The 26,584-nt window shown below is 42.0% G+C and overlaps 1 protein-coding gene across 1 annotated transcript in view; it reads left to right on the plus strand.

Moving 5' to 3' along the window:
* Positions 1-26,584, plus strand: part of MEI1 (meiotic double-stranded break formation protein 1) — a 2,282,292-nt gene that overhangs the window by 1,094,772 nt on the left and 1,160,936 nt on the right. The window contains exon 13 of the mRNA XM_044073933.1: positions 18,585-18,726. Within this exon, the coding sequence (XP_043929868.1) occupies positions 18,585-18,726 (142 nt within the window). The remainder of the gene's footprint in view (positions 1-18,584; positions 18,727-26,584) is intronic.

A 26,584-nucleotide genomic window follows, 5' to 3' on the forward strand; every position in this document is an offset into this window, starting at 1 on the left:
GCCATGGTGGTAGCAGCAGCCACAAAGAAGGAGTTGGCAGAAACTTCATCATCTGTCCATCCTCCTAACAAGGAGTCTAGGACTATGGACAGATATGGAAAGCGAATGTTTGCTTCAGTGACCTTCTCGATGAAGTCTCTGAATTATTTGTGCCATTTCACCCGCCTTCAGAGGGATCTCCTTAAAGAGCTTCGAGATATCTTCCAAGATCCATCAGCTGTGGGGGCTCAAGCTAAGGTGTCCTCCCAGCTGAAGACTCTGAATTCAGTTGTTAACTCCTCCATGAGGCTCATTTCTTATGCAGCCGATGGTGCGAGTAGAGCCACAGGCACAGGCGTCGCCCTTAGGAGGCACGCATGGATGCGGCTATGAAATTTTGCGGAACCCTTCAGAGCGTCTTTCACCAATACCCCCTTTGATGGCTCCGCTCTCTTTGGATCATAGGTGAAGGACACACTAACCAGGTGTGAACAGGAAGGCAAGACTCTCTCTGCCATGGGAGTCCATTTTTCCACTCCTTCCAGACCATACCCCAAGGGTCAGAAGAGTGGAAAAATGTGGTTCCGTAAATCCCAGGGAGCCTTGCCTGACACATGTGGTGAGTTCCACTCCAGGGGCAGAGGAGGGAACAATAACAGACGCCACCCTCGGGGCAGGGGGGGGTCCGCAGAACCAGGGCAGCAGAGAATCCTTCTCTGAGAAGCCCTTTCAGCATCCCTGAAGGGTTGCCCGGCTGCCCGCCTCTGGAGGCAGTCGGGGGAAGACTTTCGCTGTACCCCAAAGCCTGGCAGAATCTAACTCAAGACAAGTGGGTACAGTCAATCATATCCGGAGGTTACAGAATTCCCTTTGCTCAACCCCCGTTATCGTCAAACAAGTCCCTTCCAGATGTTCCACCCAATCTAAGGGACCAAGCAGCCAAAGAAATTTCAAAGCTGCTACACAAAAGGGTCATCCAGGAAGTCCCAGCAGACCAGATCAGATCCGGAACTTACTCAAGGTTCTTTTTGGTACCAAAAAAGACAGGGGACTGCAGACCCATTTTGGATCTCAGCAGACTAAACAGGTCTGTACAAAGAACAAAGTTTCGGATAGTCACGCTACAGTCCATTTTAACCTTCGTAGGTCAGGACAGTTGGATGTGCTTTATAGATCTTCAGGATGCGTACTACCACATCAAAATGCACAGGCGCTCCAGAAGATTCCTGCGCTTCCGGCTGGGAGCCAGTCATTATCAGTTCAGAGCTCTGCCCTTCGGTCTCACCACAGCCCCCAGGGTGTTCACCAAATGCATGGCAGTGGTTACGGCTCACCTGAGACATCAGGGATTCCAGGTGTTTCCATATCTAGACGACTGGCTCCTCACTGCTTCCACCAGGCATCACCTCCTGCAAGCCAGGGACTACACTATCAAAACTTGCTCCAGGCTAGGTATCACAATAAATTTCGAAAAATCTGCATTGTTGCCCTGTCAGCATATCACTTATATAGGCTCAAATCTAAATACGAGAAACATGTTTGCGAACCTTCCACTGGACAGGGTATCACTAATTCGCCAACAAGTACAGATTTTATTAACATGCAAAACGATTCAAGTCAGGTTTGTCCTCCGAGCACTGGGTTCCATGGCATCAGCAATTCTTCTTGTTCCCCTGGCCCACTTTCACATGAGAATCCTCCAGTGGCTTCTATTCACACAGTGGTCCTTCCAACAGCTTCCCATATCTCACAAGATTATGATCACAGAAGCATGCAAGAAGCACCTCACTTGGTGGATGGTCTCCTGATCAGTGTCCCAGGGCAGACCATTTGTGCCATCCCCTCCAGTCGCCACAGTAACCACAGACGCCTCCCTGATAGGGTGGGGGGGCATTATCAGGGCAGGACAGTCCAAGGCACCTGGCAGCCTCACGAGTACCATTTGCATATAAATGTCTTGGAGATGAGAGCCGTGCTTTTAGCATTTCAAGCCCTTCAGGACTTTCTCCCTCCCGGGACCATTGCAATTCAAATGGACAATATGTCAGTGGTGTGGTACATCAACAAGCAGGGTGGAACCAGATCTTATCCTCTATGTCGAGAAGCACTCAGACTCTGGCAGTGGGCAATCTCTTCCCAACGTTTTCTGATCGCAACGCACATCCCTGGGAGTTCCAACATCGTCATAGACAGGCTCAGCAGAGCAATTCTCATGCCTCACAAGTGGTCTCTGAATCAGGTAATTGCGGAACAAATCTTTCGCAAATGGGGTCAGCCTTGTTGCGACATGTTCGCCACACCTTTCAACAGCAAGTGCAGCAATTTCTTCTCCCTTCTTCCACTTCCAGACCACTCTCCCAGAGACGCTGTAGTCCACGATTGGCCTCAGGGACTTCTTTACGCCTTTCTTCTGTTTCCCCTAATACCCAAACTCATACAGAGAGCAAAATGATCCTCATTGCCCCTTACTGGTCTCGACAGATATGGTTCCCATTCCTGCATCATTATCTTCTTGAGCAGCCTTGGATTCTAGATCCTATTCCATATCTACTGATTCATCAGTCGGGCAGACTGCATCGATCCCTTCAAACACTCCAGCTCACAGCTTGGTTGCTCCACTTTCAACCTTAGCCAGGCTTCCTAATATTTCCTCCTCTGTGTGGGAAATTATTATCTCATCGCACAAATCCACAACTAGGAAAACTTACGCTAGCAAGTGGAAACGTTTTTCTTGCTGGACAGAGGCTAAGAATATAGATCCCTTTTCAGCCCCTGTCCATGAGATTCTGGAATTTTTAGCAGAACTCTTTCATTCTGGTTCCGTTTCTGCTACAATCAGGGTTCAGTTAGCTGCCATTTCGAATTTTCACATTGGGTTGTCTTCTAATAACATCATGTCTCACAAGCTGTGTAAAGCCTTCCTCAAAGGAACCACTCTGCTCAGGCCCCCAGTGAGGGGTCCCCCACCTCCGTGGGATCTAAACTTGGTGCTAGCCTCCCTAATCTTGCCACCTTTTGAACCTGCAGCATCTTGCTCCATTAAGTTTTTATCCTGGAAGACTCTCGTTCTGGTAGCCATTACTTCTGCTAGACGTGTTTCTGAGCTTCTGGCTCTATGTATTCGTCCCCCATACTTAGTTTTCCATAATGATAGGGTCACTCTAAGGACCAATTCTTCCTTCCTTCCTAAGGTCTGTACACAAAATAATTTGAATCAGTCCATAGACCTTCCTGTCTTCTTCCTAATCACACCAATAACGCAGAATATAAATTGCACCAGTTGGATGTTCACAGACAGCTGCGTTTTTATTTGCATAGGACAAAGGACATCAGGAAGTCGGACCAGCTCTTCCTTTCCTATGCTGAGGACAGACAGGGCCTTCCGGTCTCAAAGGTAACATTATCTAGATGGTTGTCTCACATTATTTCATTCATTTACCAGTTGAGAAACAAGAAATTATCTACCAAACCTAAAGGCCACTCTACTAGGGCATTGGCTACCTCGGTGGCCTTCCAATCTAGGTTGCCCATGGAGTCTATCTGTGCAGCTACTACATGGGCTAATCCACATACCTTCATTTCTCATTACAAATTAGACATTGCTTCCAGGAACAGGGCTGATTTTGGTTCCACTGTTCTGAAGAGCCTGTTCCATTGAGCCACCCAGGATAGTAGGTGCTAGTGACGCTGTCCCAACCAGGAAGAATGAAGGTGAGATAGACAACTTAACATAAAGAAGTTATGTACCTACCATAAAGTTCCATGTTAGTTGTCTTCTTCTCGCCTTCTTTCTTGCATCCCACCCTCCATCCCCCTATCCTAGTGGATCGAGAGGAGCTCCCTTATTCAGATTTCATTGGCTGAACCTTCTCTGGTTGTCTTTTCTGCTTAGATAGCTTCATAGTTCCAAGGGGCTACTAGGGCAGAATTCGTCCTTAGTTATGTCTGGAATAGCTTTTTCAAATGAGATCTGGGTAGCTAGCGCCAGGCATCATGGGATATGGGGTAGCCTCGAGCCAGTAAACAGCTCTCGAGCTATTGAAGATGGCCGAGTCGGAGCCGAGGATTGGCTCCGAACCCAACCAGCAAGAAAGAAGGCGAGAAGAAGACAACTAACATGGAACGTTATGGTAGGTACATAACTTCTTTTTTCATCATATCTCAAGACTTCTTTCACTGCTTCCTCTCTTAACTCAGTTAGGTTCTCCAGGAGTCTTTTTGATGCTGACTTTGAGATGATGATGAGGAAATTACTCAGGACCCAAATCAGGCTGGGGGTCTTCCCATCTCCGACTCTGGACAGGGCTGAAGGATTGACTACTTCTCATCAGGTTATTGCTCCTTCCCAATCCATTCTGCTGAATTGAGGCAGTCACATCCAAGTTCCCTCTGAGATATGTCTTCATTGGATAAGAAGACATGGACCTCTTTGACTCTAATGGTGTCTTTGATCAGCTTTGTCAGCTTTGGAGCCAAGATGGATGGTTCCTCAAGCCCAGTCTTCTTTAGGGGCCTTGAGTCCTGTTGTAAAGGTCCCTGGCTCCTTCTCTGGCTTGGTTTTCGAGGCTTAGCTTCTGGTGTCACTCCAGGGGATCCAATATCTGTCTGCCTGGGAAGACACGGTTGACAGTCCATGCTGCTTTTCCAGAGATGATCTTCACCTGTCCCCTCAAGGCTTTTGGATACTGGCAAAGATGCTTGCCTCCCCCATAATGCCAGTTTAGACAATGTCCAAACAACAAAACTGATGTAAAAGAATCCACTAAAGACAATCTCAGGGTCATCCTGCTTAATGCTAGGAGCTTGAACAGTAAACTGCACTCTCTGGAAGCACTCCTCACCTTAGAAGATGCTGATGTTTGTGTAGTCACTGACACTTGATTCAGGGCAGCTGAGAGCACCCCGGCCATACAAGGCTTCAATGCCTTTCACACATTCAGATCCCAAAACGAACATGAAAGAACCAAAGGTGGAGGTGTTTCCATTTTCAATAAATCCAAATACACCTCAAGACTGGTGAAACAGGATGAATCTTGAGCTACTCCAGGTCCAATTAACTATAGGTAAAATACCCCTCCACATCATCACTAACTACAGGACCCCCACCGTGAACCAAGAGAAGCACACCACCTACCTGGACTTGCTAGAGTCACTCAGTATACAGCCAAACACCTTGGTCATGGGAGATTTCAACTGTTCTTCCATCGATTTGGTGATTTCCATGAGCACAAACACAATTGCTTTGTGATTCCTGCACTTTGTTAATTCAAATGCCATGGAACAGTTAGTCCAGATCCCCACAAGTGTCTCAAATGTCCTAGACCTAGTGCTCACCAACATGGGAGGAGGGGTCACTGCACTTCCCCCTGTTTGTTGCCCACCCTGGTAAGGTCAGAAGATAAATATGTCTTGTTTGAGGTAAATATCAAGCCTGACACCCCCACTGAATTAAAAAACTGAAAAGTTTCTCCAAAGCAAACTATTGCCTAAGCAATGGTATAAAACATTTCAAAGCCCCTGCTAACATAGCCAACAATGACTCCTGTGCAGAGGATTACAGAAATGCCCTATATAGCCACTTAAACAAATGCATTGACTTGGGTGTACCTAACAGGAAGAAAACCAGGTCGTCCCAAAAAAACAAGTTAACCTGAGGGACTGCAAGTATAGATAAGGTATACAACAAATGAAAGAGACTGATATCTAAGAAAAGGAGGGAACTTATTCAACAGAGGAAGAATACCCTCCACAGCTTGAACAAGCAAATCAGATATCTTGTTAAGTCCTCTGAATCTAAATTAGCATCCCTAGCTAAAGGCAATCATAAGGCATTCTTTAGCTATGTCTGAAACCTAGAAGGGAATGCCCAGTTGTGCACTGAACTTATAATGAATGGTACCACTCACATGGAACCTGAGGAAATTGCCAACATGCTAGCCAACTGATTTTGCAATAACTTCACCCCTCTATCACCACCAGATATACCCAAAGCATTCATAACACTAGTTCTGCAAGAATATCTCCAAAGAACAGGTCATACAAGCACTCTCCAAGGCCAAAATCATGGCCTCTGTGAGACCAGATATCATCTCAGGCTGCTTACTTAACAATCTAAAACAAGACCTAGCAGAACCACTCACATTCTCTTTAACCATAGCCTGAGATCTGAATTTGTCCCTGCCGAATGGAGAATAGCAACAGTAATCCCCTTGCACAAAGGGGGTCCATCAACTGACCCTGGGAACTGTTAACGCATAAGCCTAACCTGCCTTATCTGCAAGGCTATGGAAAGAATCATAATGGACCTTATCCACAAAGACATAGGTGACCTTCAGTCTCTTGACCCGACCCAATTTGGTTTCATCAAAGATAGATATTGCTTATTAAACCTAGTGGACTTCTTTGAGAATGTCACCTAAGCCCTGGATGAAGGCAAAGCAGTACATACTGCCTGTCTTGATTTAACCAAGGCCTTTGACACAATTCCCCATTCAGGTATCAGAGAAACTTTCCCACCTGGGGATTAACCCATACATTACTAGATGGGTAACCAGGTATCTCACTTACTGAAAGCATACTGTCAAAGCTGGGGAGCCCACCTTCACCAGTAGACCAATTACTAGCTGTGTACCACAAGGATCTGTGCTGGCCCTCTACTGTTTGGAATATATTTCTCTGAAGTCCAAGTGAAGGTAGCCGGCCTGTGGCTTACCAAGTTCTCAGATAACTGTAAACTGGGTGCAATCATGGAGTCCTCCAATGATGTTAATATATTACAGAAAGGGTTGACACAGACAAGTGATTAATGCCAAACTCACGGACTAAAACTTAATGGAAAATAAATGCCTCAATGTCTCCCTTGGCAAAGAAGTAGCCACTGCTAATTATGATATAGACAGCACCTGTCTAAGCTCAAAAGTTGTGCGAGACGTGAGAACACAGGTTGATAGCAATCTAAACTTCGATCACTATGTGTCCATAGTGATAAGAAAGGCATTCTACATTGCACATCTCATAAATAAGGGCATCGCATCCAAGTCCAGGGAGGTTATGGCTCCACTGTACTTGATGCTTATCAGACCACTAGCTGAGTGCAATGCTCCCTTCTATATGTACTTCACTAGACACCTGCAGCAACTGGAGAGACCACAGAGGTTTCTGACTAAGAGAATCCAGGGCTTCCAAAACATGGCATACATGGAAAGACTGAAAGCCCTGACATTGTACTATGTATCATACAGGCTGCTAAGAGGTGACCTGTGCCTGGCCTACAGAGCAGTCTCAGACCTGCCTTAATGGAAATGCTGCACATCCGCAAATCAAATGGGACAAGAATAACTTGCTCCAGGGATCTCAACCAAGCCTGTAACATGAACAGAACATGATGGAGGTACAGCTATATCTCCCAGCGATTGCCGCTCCTCTGGAATAAGCTCCCACTCCATGTGAAGCAGAGCTTCTCAATGACGTTATTCAAGCGCAACCTTGACAACTGGATGGGTTACCATAAATTTACCCTGGGGTGGCACCTGTGTCCCTCATGGACAGGGGCAGTCAGTGCTGATCACAAAATCACTCTGCTAACAATGACCATCTAACTATGGTCAATAAGGGTACTTGAGTGTTTACATGGCTAGGCTTGTAAAGGCCATAGGGCCATTTGCCTAGTAACCTCCTATGAAACTATGAACCTATAAAGAGAGGACACCAAGACTTAAAGAAAAGATGTTAAGGTTATGCAGTACTTTGAAAGGACAAGAAGAAAGTAGATTAATCAAAGAACTTGAAGAAGAAACAAAGATATTTAGCTGGGCCAAAAAGAGCCCATTTTCAGTGGAGGCCCATGAAGAAAACTCTAGAACAGACAGAAACAAGTAATAATGATTAGTCACATATAATACAATAAACATAAATTACAAAGTGGAACTATGAAAAAGTTGTAGACATAAACTGCCACAGAAACCTCCAGGCCAGTAAAGTTTGATCAGTAGAATAAGCACAAACACTTTTATTAAAACACAAAGGACAAGATTAGATACTCCTCTTAGCGCCTCGGCTACAAAGAGCCTTTACAGAGTATGCTGTTACTTTCCATTAAATTCCTTATATACACCAGATCATTTCCATTATTTAATTATTCAATTAAAATAATAAAAATGTTCTTGAAGTCATCTCATATAAAACATTTCCAGTTACACCCCCTACTGAGACCCTTAGGAAACAATGTAGTATATTATAAGATAAAAATAGATTCCTTCCTTCTTATATTTTATTCCTTCTGATGTAGTAAATTCATCATTCAGCTGCTCCAGAACTGTAGCTTGCAACCCCATCGGATCTCCATTATGACAGTTATAAAAGTGTTCTGCTACAGGACTAAACTGTTTATTTTTCCTTATGACTCTGACATGTTCTTTAAGTCTAGTGGCAAAACACCTTTACTCTCCTCTGTGTAATATTTTTCACAGGGGCATTTGAGTCCATATATTATTCTGTCCTACTACCACAACTATAGGTTCACTGTACCTCAAACTTTTTTCCATTATTATCAGAAAAACTGCTGACAACATACTGACATATTGTACAAGTACCACAAGAGTGAGTTCCTTTGCATGTTATTTCATTATTTCTTTCTATAAGAGGCCTTTTAAATCTCCCATGGACCAAAATATCTTTGATATTTCTTCCCTTCTTATAGGAGAAACTTAGTTTAATATTATTTTAAAAAAGTGTTTCCTTTTTTACAAAGGTCCAGTAATATCTCACTAAGTTTTCTAACTTCCTTGAAAAGGGGGTATATTTTGAAACAAAATATAAACTTTCCCCTTCTTTCTTTCTTTTCTATTAAAATTATTGCCTTTATTTACTGATGTTTTACTTTTCCCATTCACTTTATTATACCCTTCCCATACCTTTTCTCTTTCATATCCCCTCTTTATGAACATATTGACCATTTTATTCATTTCACTGTTACACTCTTGGGCTTCATTACATAACCTTTTAATTCTAAGTAATTCCCCATATTGATTACAAAGTGAATCAAAACATAAAACGATAAGCACTTTTCAAATATTCTACCAAGTAGATGATATATATGGAAAGTCCATGCTGGTACAGAATCAATTATGAGGACATTTCCATATATTTTTGTTAGATTTTATTATTAGGGACTTAACGTAAGTTGTAAAAAGAACAGAAAGAACACTACAGTACAAGTTTAATTTTGTAGTAACTACACTAAGGGGAATACAATCATGTATATAACTACACTAAGAGGAATAAAATCATGATAAATGAGAGGATATTGGGTATATACAGGATAAAGAGAGGACACCAATACTTAAAGAAAAGAGGTTAAGGTTATACATTACATTGAAAGGACAAGAGCAAAGTAGGTTGGTCAAAGAAACTGAAGCAGAAAAAGAAAATATTTAGCCAGGATTAGAACAGAAGCAGATCCAAGTCTTACAGAGATATTATTTTAAAGTAATTTAAAAGGAAGGAAAGTTTTTGTTAGCTCTGATTGTTAAGGGTAGAGAGTTCCAAGCTTTAGCCACAGAACAAGAACATAAAAATTCACCAGCAGATTTGTAAGGTTTATGCTCGACCAGAAGTTGTTGTTTATTTTCAGATTTAAGGGATCTTTTGGGTATCTTCTGTTAAATAATTAGCTGAGGGCAGGGAAGGCCAGGAGTTTGTGGATTATTTTGTAAGGAGTTGTGAGTTGGAGGTAGATGAGGTAATGTGAGAGTTCAAGCCAGTTGAGAGAATGCAAAGCTATACAATGATGATTAGAATATTTAACATTAGTAGCAAATTTTGCGATTTTTTACAGCACATTTCAGGATTTGTTTTTAGGGTATTTTACAAATTAGCAAGTATCGGGGCACCATATATGACAGAAGGAAGCAAATAGGTGGTAGCAAAGGATATGTTTAGTGGATAAGTTGAAAAAGTGTGCTGACAGAGAATGCCAAGTTTCTGAAGTGTTTTTTTTTATGTTGTATTGTATGTGTAGATCACATTTTAGATGTTTACCTTTTATTACTCCAGGCATTTCAGTGTAAGGAACAACTTCAATTATTGTGTTATTTTGTGAGTGTATAGTAAAATTAGCTTTGTTTGAAAGAGTTGTTTTGGAGGTAAAGAGGAGTAGGTTTCTTTTTTTTTTTTTTTTTTTTTTTTGTGGGTTAAATATCATTTGGTTGCTACTAAGCCAGGTCTTAATCGAGGTAAAGGCATCTTGAGTGATTTGTTGGAGATGAGGCAAAGTATGGAGGAACAAAATAATGGTCAAGTCATCCTCATATTGTATGAGAGAGCCCTGGTGGGAGGGGAGCTAAAGGTTATCAATAAAGATACTAAATAGGAGAGGGCCAAGTATAGAGCCTTGGTGGACTCCAGTACTGTTCTGTAGATAACGGGAGTGACAGTCTTGTCATTTAACTGCTTGTTGTCTGGTTGATAAGTAGCTAGAGAACCATTTAAGATAGGAGGAGGAGAGACCAATATTAGAAAGTTAGTTTAGAAGTAGGGGGTGAGAGGCACTATCAAATGCCTTTGATAAGTCAAGAAATAGAGAAGAAACCATTTTACCAGAGTCTCTCGCTTTAGTAACAGTATTTATAAAGGATATCAAGGCAGTTGTAGTACTGTGAGCTGGTTTAAAACCATGCTGTGTTGATGTTCAAAGTTGGTTGCTAAGAAGGTATGGACACATTTTTATAGAAGCTTAGAAACAGGGGATAGGATGGCGATAGGATGGTAATGGGAAAATATCTGTAGAATTACCTCCTTTATGGAGAGGTAGAATGAAATACTTTTTCAGAGTAATCAAACAGGATTCAAGGCTGGGCCTGTTAATGAGTATACTAATTGGGTTTGCGATGGCTTCAGCTGCTACCTTTAAGTATTGTATTGGTAAGTTATCAGCAGAGGTGAAGCAGGGTATTCTTTGGGTAGGTTATCAGCAGAGGTGAAGCAGATCACAAAATGTAGCGATGCATATTCAAATGTCCTCATACAGGGCCAGCACTGCAGAAGATGTTACCTAATGTACAGAAATATGATTTAAAGTGATATACACACAAGGCAAGCGACTACATATAGCAGATATTTTACGTAGAGTGTGTTTGCAATAGAAGCTTGAGGACATGCTAGAATAGTTAGCTTCTTTAGGTAATTATATAGTTACCTGGACATAGGCACTTTTGGTGCAATATGGCAGTGTGTGGCTGTCTAAGACAAACTTGGTATACTGTATATGTTATTTTGGCTTCTGGGCTCCATGTGTTTATTGTTTAGATGTTTAAACTTCTTTATATATTGGTTTTTGATTCTCAAGCATTGCTGTCAAAATTACGGTGTCTTGATTTTGCACCTACGTCTGTTGAATGTGCCTCACCATCTTTTGAGTCTTTTACAGTTTAACAATCATTAATATAACATAATTGCCAGCTTCTACCCTCTGATGTACTGCAACCTGGCATTCTGCTACTGGTCTGGTCTCTTGTAATGCATGTTTTCCAGATGGTATTTTAGGATGTCATTTTGCATATGTCATTTTTCTGTTTGTTCTGTTTTGCTTTGGAGTAAGATTGGCAATGCATTCCTCCAGTTTCTGGTGAACATTAATTGGACGTGGACCTTGATAACTTAAAGTTTGAATTTGGCTTGTCAACTTTTCTATTTCCATGAGATGTTTCATCATTCTGAGCTGTTTGGAATTGTATCGTTGTGGAGTCAATGTGCTAAACCTGTATGGGACCTTTGCTGTCAACTTTGCTCAAGGTAATATTTGTTTGAATATTCCACTGTTTTGTCTCATTTGCAATTGGGCTTGTTCTTTATTCTTTTGAGCATGCAGCCTTCATTTGAATTAATGGTAGTGCCTGAGGTGACTTTTGCCAGAATTTATGAGAACTTTGTTTGGGGCAGGGACAACAGAATTAGAACATGTATCTGATAGTCTTGACCAAGGAATTGATGCTGCTATCTTTATGTATTGGATATTGTAGCTTGGTACACTATATTACTGGCGCAGCTATATTCCCCTTAAAGGACTAATGGGACACTGGCACATTTTATAAATATTTATACAGGAATAATTTTTAAATGCATTAGTTTTATTTTGTATCATTTGTTTTCTGTTATGTGATTACATTATTCTACAGTTGTATATAGAGTGCATATGCTTCAAATAACCAGCATGTTTTGTAGTATGTAATTATATATGTCCATATATCATTTTGGTGCTTCACTTTAATGTTTTGTGTAGTGCTTAGGAAACAAGCAGTCAAAAAAAGCTGAAGCTGAGCAATAGAAGAAAAAAATTAAAAGCATTTTAGAGGTAAACTGATACTGACTTAGAGATAGAGCTACTGAAAGGCATTATGATGAAAGGCTGGCTAAAGCAAAAAATCACCAGGAAAGAGAAACGTGAATCTTAATTCTTTTTTTTTGCTTTCCAAGGCAGATTTAAGGTTTGTCCAGGTCTTAATGTTCAGAGCTGCCAAAATTATAGATAGTAGTCAAATGAGAAAACACATGCTTGAGAAGATAGACAAATCACAACTGAGAACAGGAAAGTGTAAAGAAGAAGCAAGAAGCCTATTAGCTCCTGGTGGTTACTAAACTGTTTAGAATCACTGAAATAAGTAAGGATAGGAGGGAGGGAGTTCTGAGTTTTTCAACCTGTGAAAGAGAATGAATGCTTTTTTGTTTTGTGAATGTTATAGTATGGTAGCTTTGTTGCATAATATAAAATCTGATGTTGTCCTTTTCATTCTTCCACAACGTATGGGTTTGTATCCAACTGTCGGATCCGACTGGGCCACTTATTCCAGACTTCAGATCCAACTCTCAAGCTCCTCCTTCTACCCATAATATCCTATTCCATACCCATTGCCCCAGATCTCGTTTGCCACCATCGCGAACGTAGGTTCCACTCACAAGTTTTATTAGACAGATTTTTGTGAGTTCAAAAATGTTTGGATTTACCTTTAAATTTATATAAGATTATATATCCTCCCTCCTAGTTTTTCTCACTGGACTTTATAACTTTCCACCTATTATTTCCTACTGTTATCACTAAAATTGTAATTCTCTGTCATCATTGTTAGTAGATCTGCTTACCTGTTTCATTCCATGGTATTTCTTAAGATTACCTTCGCTGGTAATTGCATCCCTCTTTCCTTGTCTTTAAAACCTTCTCCTTAAAAAAAATATTTTCTTGTAGTTTATTCCTGTTGTTTTTCCTTTTGTCATGATAAGACATCAGGTTTTAAGAAATACACTTCTTGAGGACATAAAATCCCAAATTCAGGTGCCCTCAAGGAGTGCGTGTACTGTCTTGGGGCTGGGCACTTGGGCACTGCTTGTAAGATCTGCTCCACTTTTAATCCAAGAGCCCTAGCAAATAGACTCAACCAGCTTATTTTAAGGGGTCTTCTCCCTACTACATGTTCTTCAGGAGTTCAAACCCCATACAAATCTAGTAAGTCTTCTCCTCTGCAGCAAATGAATCGATCCACTCCAAAATCCCTCATTGCCATAAGTCCTACAGTACCACCCTTGGATCCTAGGTCAGCGGATCTGCAGTGGGGTACTTCATGTAGGAGTACTACTCCAAAATTTGCTGTTAAGCCAGTTTCTCCCACCATGCCTTCTCAATTGCTTCAGACTCCAAAGAAGCATTCAAGGCCCCCATCCAATACTTCCCCTAGGTCCTCCAGAAGCTTATCGGAAGCAGATGTGAAAAGGACGATCCAAAAATTTCTTAGCGCTCAGATCCAGATGGGGGTCTTACCATCTCCGTCCCCTGTCGGATCTGTGAGTATGCCTACCACATCAAAGAACATGTTTTTTCATTCTCCTATACATCCAGTGATTTTTGGAGTCCCAGGATCCAAAATCCCTGAGAGGTTCGGTGTTGGATCTGAGGAAAACTTCTGCTTCCATTCCAACTATATCTTTAACTAGTTCTGCTCTGATGCGCTCATATCAGAATGGGTCTTAGAGCCGAAGTGTCAATGTCGGATCCAAGGGGATAGTTCAGCTCTGATTTTATTGGATCCATCCCTTCCCCTTGGAGCCTTGGCCCTGGACAGTTCAGATCCGGTTCCACCCCAGAGGCACGATCTAAGGGAGGTCTAGACCTACTTTCATTGGGAGTTTCAGCTCTAAGAAGGCAGGTCGAAGCCTGTCTGAGTCTGTTGGCTCTCAAGGTGGTGGAAAAGGCTTTTTCTTTCCAAAGAGAACCACTCTCTTATGTTTTGGATCCTGACCCTTTTCTCTCATTGGTTCCAAGCTCTGAGTCAATCAGACCTATTCCACAGGACAGCCAGTTCAAATAAGTGTTCAACCAGTTCCATTAAAGGAACTTCCCTTCTCGTCCAACACCTTGCCTGAACATGCTATGGAAGAGATGCATCAGAGGAGAATGTGCAAAAGGAGACACATTGACTCCCAGATGGAGTCTCTCATGGAGGATACCAATTTTGATGAAGGAGAGGGGACCCCCAGAGCATCACCAGATGACATCTCATTTGGAGATCTTAGCACCTAAAACTGACAGATGGCTAGTCTTCCCAAAAGCCCTCACTAGAAGAATCATTATTTGTTGAGACTTTGGTTCTGGCCTCTCTATGTCTTGGGTTACCCCCCCCCAGTGGATGAACGTATTGATTTGGTTTCCCAACAGACTTGGAAGGAACTGGATACTGTCAAACCCATTTCCATAATGACCCAATGAATTTTTAGCCTTACCAACAGATAGACCCCACTGGAGTAAAAGAGCCCCAGTTGATGCTATGGGGGTGGCAAGAAAGAGATAGTGGAACAGAGCTCTGCTGTCCATCTACCAAAAAGGGAGTCCAGAGCATTGTACAGATTTGGAAAGCAAATCTTTGCCTCGGCAACTTTTGCCCTTCTGAGGTCACTAAACTACCTGGCACACTTTACTAGGCTTCAGAGAGATTTGACCAAAGAGCTTTCAAATACTCTGTCAGAGTCCATGTCTGCTGAGGACTTCAAAAGAACATCCTTGCAACTGGCCACTCTCTTATCCATATCGTATGCTTCAATGAGGTTTATCTCTTATGCAGCTGAATGAACATCATGATCAGCTGGTTCAGGCATTGCCATAAGGAGGCATGCCTGGGTGCGGCTATGCAACTTTGCAGAACCTTTAAGATGTCTTTTATCAACATTCCATTTGATGGCACTTCCTTGTTTGGGCCATCAGTAAAAGAGACACTTACCCACAGCAAACAAGATGGAAAGACTCTGTCTGCTGTGGGAATCAAGTTTTCTATGCCTCAATGAACCTTTCCAGGAATCAGAGAGGCAGTAAGAAGATGTGGTTCCGAAAACCTCAGGGACCTTTTCAAGATCTGCATGGTGACAATTCCTCCAGAGGCAGAGAAGGAAATTTTAATGGTAGACATTGCCCTAGAGACAGAGGAGGTCTGCAGAACCAGGACTACAGATATTCTTTTCCAGACAGGCCGTTTCAGTGCTCCTGAAGTGCTGCCTGACTGTCCAACTCTGGAGGCAGTCGGGGGTTGATTGTCTTTGCACCTATACACCTGGGCATTTATAACACAAGACACATGGGAGCTAATAATAATATCCAGTGGTTATTACATACCATTTTCCTTCTTCCATCTCACAAAAGGGAGACTATTTCCAAATTTCCACCTGGTCAAAGGAAGGCAGCAGCACAAGAAATCCAAAAGCTTCTAGACAAAAATAGTCATCCAATAGATCCCGCCAAATCAAATAGGATTTGGAAGTTATTCACACTTCTTTTTAGTGATAAAGAAAACAGGAGATGTCAGACCCATTTTGGATCTAAGCAATTTGTATCAGTGCATGAAGAAAACAAAGTTCCGAATGGTCATGGTACAGTCTATCCTACCCATTCTTCACAAGGACGGTTGGATGTGCTTTATAGATCTTCAGGATGTGTAGTATCATGTCCAAATAGACAGGTGATCCAGAAGACATTCACACTTTCATTACCAATTCAGAATTGTGCCATTTGGACTTACCACAGCCCCAGGGTGTTTACCTAATGCATGGCAGTAGAGGCAGCTCATTTGAAACTGAAAGGATTCCAGGTGTTTCTATATCTAGATGACTGGCTCCTCACCACTCCCTCCAAGCATCTCCTTCTGCGTGCGAAGGACTATTTGCTCCACATTTGCAAATCACTGGGTATAACAATAAATTGTGCCAAGTCAAACCTAACACCAGCCCAGAGCCTGGAGTTCATTTGTTCAGTTCTAGATACGACAACACAAGTAGCATCTCTACCTCCTCATCATATTTCCACTATCAGAAGCCAACTTCATCTTCTCCTTACCAATCCATCTCCTTTGCAAGGTCAGTACTTCAAGCACTAGGTTCCATGGCAGCAGCCATAGTACTACTTCCTTTGGCACGTTTCTTTATGCGGGTTGTACAGTGGACACTAGCTGTACCATGGTCCATTCTGTATCAACCCCTATCCTTTCCAGTCAAGCTCACCCCAGTCTGCAAACAACACATCCACTGGTGGATACATTCGGGTGATCTTCATCTTGGCAGACCTTTTTTTCTAACAACCCCGATGACCACAGTGACCATGGATGCTTCTCAACTGGGGTGGGGACATTTATTGGGAAGTACGGTCCAAGGCATGTGGTCCCCCCAAAAGACCAATTTGAATACCAATGTTGTAGAGATTAGAGCAGTCCTGTTAGCACTGCAGGTATTTAAAATGCTGTTCCTATAGGGAACATTGCAGTTCAGACTGATAACATGTTTGTAGTCTGGTACATAAACTTATCATGGAACTAATTAATGACATAGGGAACCTCCAAACACTGGATCTATCTCAATTTGATTTGTCAAGGGCAGGCTATGCTTAGTCAATCTGGTGGATTTTTTTTTGCAAAGTTCACCAAAGCAATAGATGAAGGCAAAAAATGGTATGCACTGCATACCTCGACCTGGCCAAGGCAACTGACACAATCTCCCACTCAGGCATAGTAGAAAAGCTAAATAAACTGGGAATAAATCCCTACATCACCCACTGGATTGCAAAATGGCTCACAGCTCATGCAGGTGTGCAAAACAGGGGAAGCTACCTCCACAACGAGACCAGTCACTAGTGAAGTCCCTCAAGGTTCAGTGCTGGGACCTCCCCTGTTTGGCTTCTACTTTTCTGAAGTAAAAACCAATACTAAAGGGCTCTGGCAGACTAAATCTGGAGATGACTGCGAGCTGGGAGTAGTCATTTAATCTGCAGTTGACTTAGCCATCCTGCAGGAATATTTGTCCCAATGAACCATGGACTGAAACTAAATGCCAAAAATACATTATTGTATCCTTCGAGAAGTTGTCTACCTCAGGGATCTACCACATTGACAGTACGCCCCTAAGAGTTGACCCAGATGTTTGGGGTTTGAGAACTTATGCAGATGGTGACCTAACTTTCTGCTAACACATGTCCACTGTCATAAGAAGGTCCAACTACATTATGCATCTCATAAACAAAGGAACTGCATCTAGAGCTTAACATGTATTGTTCCCTTTCACTCAGCCTTCATTAGGCCAATTGAGTATAATGCCCACTTTGGCATGTTTCTGTCCAGACAAATGCAGCAACTGGAGCACCCATAAAGATACCTTATTAAAAAAAGATATGAGGCCTTAATAGTATGTCATACGTGAACCAACTCAAAGTCCTTTCACTATACTTGGTATCCTACAGACTACTAAGAGATTGTCTGTGTTTGGCATACAAGGCTTACTTCGACTCAATACTGATGGACCTACTGCATGTCAGCAAATTAAATGGCACCAGAAATACTTGTCCAGGCATCTAAACCTCTTCTGCAACATCAATAAAATGGCTTGGAAGGATAGGTATATTTCACAGAGGATACCACTGCTCTGAAACAGACTCCCCATCACCGTAAAATAAAGCTCATCTCTGTCCATGTTCAAGTGCAACAGGGATCTGTTGATGGGTAATAAAAAATTTACTCCAGGGCTGCTCCCTGTACTACTAGTGGACAGAGGCAGTAAATGCTTTATCCCATGCACGTGTCCTCTCAAATTATCTATTGTATGGTTCCATTTATTCTCATTGGGGTAACATATAATTATTGATCATGGGATGGTTAAGGTCAGCCTAATACCAAATGGAATAGGTTAATTCAAGCACCAAAAGAGAAATTGGCTAGGCTTAAAATGGCCCACAATGGCAGCTAGCCTAGTACTTACCTATGAACCTAGTCTGATACATGAAGATATGAAAATGCAGTATTAGAAACCAGCCTTACCCTCTCCATCCTCTCCATAGCATGCACACACAATGTGTATATGTGTTAGCTTATTGAGGTTATTTATGTCTTTCACTCCTAATACTTCATTCTTTACATCACATGCTGAGATGGCTTCATTATGTGAAAATATTGAGTCATTAGTCTTAAGTATATGGAGATGATGTATATTGTTTTGTACTGAAAAACTTGCAAGATAACCATTTTATAATTTCTATTTAATACACTTGTGAATATAGAATGTTATAAACTGACATTTTCTTATTATTTTAGATTAGCTCTTGAGTGCCAAAGTGATCCATCAGTGCAGGAGAATGCTTTTGCTGCTCCTAGAACAGAAAATGAAGATAATATAAGCAACTTTGCAACATTCCTCCTTAGAATCTGTGACAGTTTCTGTATCCCCACTGTGATGGTAAGTAATGTCCTGATGAAAGTATATTAGTTTCCTGTCAGACATATCTTCCACTACATTCTACTTCATTAAACAGAACGTAGTACTAAACTTTTGCAGATATTTTACTTTGATACTGTCTCCTAAGCTGGTGCCCACTTTCAGTTGTTGCTGACAATGGAAGTGAATAATGACTGCAAATCTCACTTGACTAATCAGCTAGCTGACCTGTTTAATCAGGTTGTGATTTTTCTGTATTTCAGTGAATGCCGTTTCACAAAATAAAGTATTCCAGAATTTGAAAATCCTCTTGTGAATTAGGTGTTCCTGGTTAGTAGAGGATTTCTGAAGCTCTAAAACATTAAATTTTTTTGTCCTTTCTTACATATAATCTGCACAGACTCCCCTGTAAGGCTACAGGGGAGTCTTATCACTCTGTCCCTGCAGTCTTCTAAAAGCATTAAAAATATAATTGTATTTATTTATTTTATATTTGTTTACTGGGGAAGTGCACTGATCACAAATGACCATTTGCAGGTATTTGTCCAGGTGAAATAATTTACAACGAAGAAAAAAGTGTAAATGTGCCTGGAGAATTGCAAGGTCATTCTGGTAGGATTGAGAGGCTGGATGCCAGGTGTCCCACTCTAATAGGTGAGTGGAATGTAGGGGAAATGCTACAGTAGTGGTCACTACTGGATGCTGAAAATCTTGCAACAGTTTCTGCCTACGTTATGTGACCTTGAACAAGGTATAGCATATGGATGCTTGTACATAAGAAAGAAGATCAACAATTGTCCCCTTGGGAATATAGAGGGATAACTTCAGAAACACGTCAAAACCTAATGTGACTGCTTCTGGTCACTGGTGTCTCTTCTTTCCTCATCTTCATTTCCATGATGTGACCTTGATAACGTAATTAATATCTGATGTTCTTTAGGGTCACTCACATGAACACAAATCGTAATGTTTGGGATTTACTAACATTTTGATTTTCTTTAGTATGGCTATGTTTTTACTGTAGTGGCTGTGTCCCTTATTTGGACCAGTGTAGGTCCTATTCCTTTTAAGATTCTGATACAGGTGATGTGAGACTCCCTCATGGGTATGTGTTGACTGATAGACTCTTCAGTTTTCACTGAGAGATGGCTGGCTCTTCAGTTTGTGCCAGGTGAAAAATAATTCAGCAGTGGCTTGTAGTTCCAGTTACAAGTTGTTATTTTGATATAAAACCATTGTAAACTAGATGTATTTTCTGCAAGAAAGTGTAGAATGTACCATTTCTCATTGTTGGAAGGAAGGAAGGTTATGTCTTCTCTTAGATCATAAACAGATATATTTCTGGTAGGCAAACAGCACCTGAAGACTGCCACATCTAATGTCTCTTTTGATTAGGGGCTTGTAAGATTGAATCTTGTGAGGGTTGTCTAATATGTAATAAAGCCAATAGATTCCAGCATTGAAAGCTTTATCTTTATGATATACTGAGAAGTGCTTGAAATCATTAGAGAAAAAAGTCTAAGAGGAAGTACATTTTAAGCATAAATATTTAGAGAAGTTAATAAAAGGGAAAATGGTGATAGAAATAAATAAAGGAAAAATAAAGACAATGAATAATTCAGGGAATCTTCCACTGTGTATGCTGGTAAAAAGAAAAAAGTCTGCAGAAGAAAATGTGATCTGATGTTGTCAAGTTTTATTCTATCCTCAATTGTTGGGTTCGGATCCGTCAGCCATTGCTAAAGCTCGTGGCCACCCAAAACTCTCAAGCTTCTCCCTTACCCACAACACACCAACCCCTAACATAGCTTAGATCTTATTTGCCACTTTTCACGAAAGACATGGTCAGCCTGAACTCTTACATATATATATATATATATATATATATATATATATATATATATAAACTTTTCTCCCCTTTCTATTTTTCTGTAAATTCATCATGTCTGACAAAAGGCTTGCCGGCTTCAAAAAAATGTCAAAAGTGTGGGCAAAAATTACCTTTATCTGATGCCCATTCTTTATCTGTCTATTGTTTAAGCCCTCAACATCTACAAGAGGATTGTACTATTTGCAAAAATTTCAATCCTAGGGCTATAGCAGATAGAAAAAATAAATTGATCTTAAAAGGATTGCTTCCATCCTCATTCGGAGAGGCTATATCTGGGGCTTAATCCCCCAAAACAAAAATTAAGGAGATGTTAACTAAGTCTCCAAAGCCATCTACTTCTTCCACTCCTTCTTCAGAGTCGTCAAAGAAAAAAACCAAGACCACAACAGAAATCTACTCAGGTAGTCTCTCCTTCGGATCTTGTGAGAAAATCTTCAGATCCAAGCTGCTCGGATCCAAAGATTCTACTGAGAACAAGATATTCCCAGACATTAGATCCAGTACCTTCTAGGGTTCCTTCTCCCTTCCTGGACAGATGTTGTTCAAGGTCACTGTACCTTGCCTAATCTCTTTTTTCAGAAGTCTAACTGAGGAAGATGTGGACAGAATGATGAGGAAATTTCTGTCAGTGCAGATTCAGATGGGTGTTCTCCCGGCTCCTACCTCCTTGGGTCAGGGAGCCCATCCATCTCTTACACCACCATTGTCTGCCCCTTCTTTGATCCCACCGGTTGTTTGAGTCCATGGATCTGAACCTTCCAGGTCCATCTGGCTCGGATCCAAAGATATCTCTATTTTCGGATCTGAAGACTTCTCTGAGCACAGTGGTTTCGACTTCTTTGGATCTGGATGACTCTGGGAGCTGAAGCTGCCTTGTCGGGTCTGGGACATTGGTGATGACTTCAAGGTTTTCAGAGCCATCTCTGCCCCTTGGAGCTTCGACATTGATAGCTTGGCTCCAGCTTCCTCCTATGGGGGGTTGCTGTTGGAGCACAGGGAGGCAGTTATACAGAAGAATGCCTTCTCAGAGCCACTGTCTTCTTTCTCTCCAGAATGGTCTGCCCTTTGAGGTAGTAAGAGAGTGTTTTCTGTTCCAACAGGACAGACAGATTCAGCCTCTTTCAATCTCCAGTCTAGTTCCCAGATGTCTCTATGCTTGGAGCCACATCATCTTATACCACAGGGACAGCCAGCTCAAGGCCTCCAGATCACCCAGCAGGGTATTATAATTTTCTTACAACACTTCACAGGATCATCCCACCCACAAAGTCCCTTGGAAGAGGAAGTGCAAGAGGAGACACTTGAACTCTCTGCAAGAGTAGCTTGTGGAGGACACTGATTTTGATGAAGGAGAAGGGTCTGCACGATCATCTCTGGAAGACATCTCATTTAGAGCATTCTTGAGATCCTTAAGTAGAGAGGTGGTTGGTCCTCCAGCAACCCTTCACCGTAGGCATCAGTATTAATGGAAGCTTTTTAGATCTGTCCTGTTTACCTGGGTTACTCCGTCCACCGATGAGCTCTTTGATTTGATCTCTATGTGGGTGTGGAAGAAATCTAACTCAGTTGAGCCAATCCCTAAGAGGTCAGATCCGATTCTGGCTCGACCTGTTGTGAAGGGATTTTGGAGTAAGGGGGGTGCCTGTAGATGCAATGGTCATAGCAGCAGCCACCAAGAAGTAACTCAATGATCAGAGTTCCTCTGCCCGTCCTCCTAACAGGGAGTCTAGGGCAATGCACAGGTTTGGGGAATGTGCATATGTATCAGCAACCTTTGCCCTTAGGTCGCTGAACTATTTGATGCATTTTACCAGACTACAAAGGGACTTGATCAAGGAGTTTTCAAAATCCCTTTCAAGGACCATTACTGCTGAGGCTCAATCTGCTGTGGGCTCTCATTTGGCTATCCTCCAATCCATTTTAAATTCATCCATGAGACTTATCTTCCACGCAGCCAAAGGTGCCTCAAGAGCAGCGGGTTCAGGAATATCAATAAAGAGGCATGCCTGGATGCAGTTATGTGATTCTGCAGAGCCTTTCAAATCCTCATTCGTTAGTGCTCCCTTTGATGGCAGTTCGTTGTTTGGCCCAAAAGTGAAGGCCACATTATCCAGGTGTGAGAAGGATGGAAAGACCCTCTCTACAGTGAGTGCACGTTTTTTGACCCCTCTCAATTTTTTTTTTTCTAGGAATCAATGTGGTGGTTTTAAAATGTGGTTCAGAAGGTCCAAGGGTCCTTTCCAGGACACACGTGGAGTTCCCCTAGGGGCAGGGGGTGGACTCTAATGAACGATGATGTCCATGCAGCAGAGGAGACCTGCAAAACCAAGGGTCCAGCGATTCTTCCTCTGACAGATCCTATTAGTGCTCCTGAAAGGAGACCCAGTTGTCCCCCTCTGGGGGCAATCGGAGGTCAACTATCCCTGCACAAGAGAACCTGGCTAGATTTAACAAGAGATAGTTGGGTGCAGAGGATTATTTCCAGAGGCTGTATAATTCCCCTTTCCCTTCCACCTCCAACTATGTGCAAAATTCCCGATGTTCCACCCAGTCAGAGGAAAGAAGCAGCAATAGAAATATAAAAGCTGCTAGAAAAAAAAATCTGTCAAGAGGTCCTGCCGGACAAGATAGAATCAGGAATTCAAGATTCTTTTTAGTGCCAAAGAAAACAGGGGACTGAAGACCAATTTTGGATCGCAGCATCTTGAACGAGTCAATTTGACATACAAAGTTTCAGATGTTCAAGGTTCAGTCCATTCTACCCTTTCTGGGTAAGGACAACTGGATGTGCTCAATAGACCTTCAGGATGCATACCATCACATAAAAAGGAATAGACAATCCAGAAGGTGTTTACACTTCTAGCTGGGAGACAGTCACCGTCAGTTCAGAGTACTGCCTTTTGGCCTCACCACACCCCCAGGGTGTTCACCAAATGCGTGGCAGTAGTAGTGTCTCACTTGAGACTGCAGGAATTATGAGTGTTTCCATATCTAGATGACTAGTTCATTACCACTGTGACCAGGCATCTACTATTAACAGCAAGAGATCAAGTGATCCAGACTTGATCTTATCTGGGGATAACCATAAATTGGGTCTATATTATAACACTGAAGAGGCGTTTAAGCGAACATCTCTTCGTTGACATGTAAAGATGGATCGCACTTAAGCGCGAATGGTCAAAACAGTGAATTCTTTCCCTGGGAAAGAATATGTTTGCTGAAATGCACACACACACACACACACACACACACACACACACACACACACACACACACACACACACACACACACACACACACACACTTACAAGCATAACTATGTATGGGGCTTCACAACCCCCACTCCCCCCTAACTAAATATACCAACTCCAAGATCGCACTGCAGTGGAGAAAAGGGCAACACTGTGTAGTTGGCCAACTACACCTTTGCCCTGTGCAGTATTCATTGAATCACGTAAATGCATTTCGATGAATACGTGTCACTCATTTGGTGTTCGATATTACATTTCGACATTGTAATATAGACCCCCATAAATTACAAGAAATCTCAATTACAACCAACTCAAACCTTGGAATTCATAGGAGCAGTCTTCAGTGTGATATCAGTGACAGCTTTTTTCCTCTCTCAAAAGTGCAGACTATCAGGTCAGGAAAATAATTCGCAATACCAAAATTTCATCCCATTTAATTCTGCAAGCCTTGGGGTCAGTGTCAGCTGCCATCATCTTGGTCCCTCTAGTAAGGATTCATATGAGAATTCTCCAATGGATGTTAGCGACATAGTGGTTGATTCTTTACCAGTGCATGACAGCACAAATAACAATTACTTAGGCATGCAAGAAATACCATTGGTGGTGGATTCTGTCAGGTCATGTCCTACAAAGTCGTTCTTTCATTCTCTCAAAACCCAAGGCCATAGTGACCACGGACACTTCCCAGACTGGGTGGGGGGGCACTTCCCAGGGAAAACAGTCCAAAGCACTTGGGCCCCAGAAGAGGCCAGTTTGCATATCAATGTTCTAGAGATGAGAACAGTGCTCTTAGTGTGGCAGGCCTTTCAAGATGCTCTGCCTTTAGGGATAATTGCACTTCAAGCAGACAATATGTCAGTAGTTTGGTACATCAACAAGCAAAGAGGAACTAAATCTTACCCTTGTGTTGAGAAGCATTCAGGATGTGACAATGGGTGATCTCATCCAACTGCTTTCTGATAGCAATGCACATTCTGGGGAAGTCCAACGTGATAGCAGACAAATTGAGCAGGTCCATTCTTCTACCTCACAAATGGTCTCTCAACAAGAAAGTGACAGATATGATTTTCCGTCAGTTGGGCCAGCCTTGCTGCTATCTTTTTGCATCTCCCCTAAACAAGTGCAGCAGCTTCTTTGCCCCGACCCCCCCCCCCCACTGGGGGAATCACTGAAGGATGCTGTACTCCACAATTGGCCCCCTGGTCTTCTCTGTGCCCACCCCTCCAACTCCCCTAATTTCCAAATTCCTACAGAAACTGCCCGGTTGAAGAGCAAGGTCATCCTCATTGCATCTTACTGGCCTCGGCAGATTTGGTTCCCCTTTCTTTGGCCTCATCTCCTTTATCCACCTTGGATTCTGGGTCCAACTCCAGACCTCCTGTCTCACCCGACAGACATGATACACCCAGATATCTCAAACCTCAAGCTAACAGTGTGATTTCTCCAGTTTCATTAATAGCCAGACAACCTATGCTTCCTTCCCCCATCCATCATATACTTTTATCTTCCCATAAGGCTTCTACAAGGAAACTTTACAGAAGTAAATGAAAAGGTTTGTTTCCTAGGCACAACGAAAACACACTGACCCCTTCTCGGCTCCTGTACAATGTGTATGTGAATTTTTGGCAACAATTTTTAATGAGAGAGCTCAGTCCTCAATGATTAAGGTTCAGTTATCAGTCTCTAATTTTCATAATAGATTTGAAAATTCTTCCTTGGCTTCGTCTAAGGTTTGTAAGGCTTTTTTGAGAGGCACCCTCCTGCTTTGTACTGCAAGCCTTGACTCATTCCCCCTTTGAACCAGCAGAAAAATACCATCTTAGGTTCCTGACCTGGAAAACTGTCTGCCTAGTGGCCATTACCTCTGCTAGAGGAATTTCAGAACTTCAAGCATTGTCATCAAAATTTCCCTACTTGATCTTTCGTAAGGATACAGTCATATTATGTACCAATGCCTCTTTTCTTCCTAAGGTGGTGTCAAAAACTACTATCAATCACTCCATTAATTTGCCAGTCTTTTTTCCTAAATTTACAAAGATGAATATATGTTGCATTTACTAGATGTTCGCAGACAATTACATTATTACTTACATAAGTCAAACGAAATTAGAAAGACATACCAAATATTTGTATCCTTTGCAGATTCTAAATTGGGCAAATCAGTTACAAAGGTAACTTTAGCAGACTGCATATCACATATCAGCAACAAATTGGGTCTATACTTACCTAGACCTCTAAGAGCCTATTCAACTACGTCCATGGCTACTTCTTCAGTATTTCTCTCTAGAGCTTCCATAGACGACAGATATACGGCTGCAACTTGGTTCAGTCCTTATACCTTTATCACTCATTATAAACTGGATCTGGTCTCGAGGGGGAAGAGCAGCTTTTGGCTCAACTGTGCTGAGGAATATCCTTCCTTAGAGTTTACCTGAGATTTTAGGTGGCTGGGGGCTGTGTCCTAACAGTTGAAGAAAGAATGAAAATTGACAACATTAGATAAAAAAGTTATGTACTTAGCATCATGTTCCATCTGTGTTGTCCATTTTCATTCCTTCTCAACTTCCCACCCACAACCCTTTTTCCTTTTGAACTTCTGGAAGAACAAGAGAATATAAAGACACTAGTGTCCTTAATATTGAGCTGAAGATATAGGGCCGGATTCACGAAGGCTTGCACGGAGTCTAAGAGTAGTGTAAGACTCCAAGCAGCCTTCGCGATCCAGGAACAGCCCAAA

The sequence above is a fragment of the Protopterus annectens genome, chromosome 1.part0, assembly GCF_019279795.1.
Source record: "Protopterus annectens isolate FY-2018-M chromosome 1.part0, PAN1.0, whole genome shotgun sequence".
Lineage (NCBI taxonomy): Eukaryota > Metazoa > Chordata > Ceratodontiformes > Protopteridae > Protopterus > Protopterus annectens.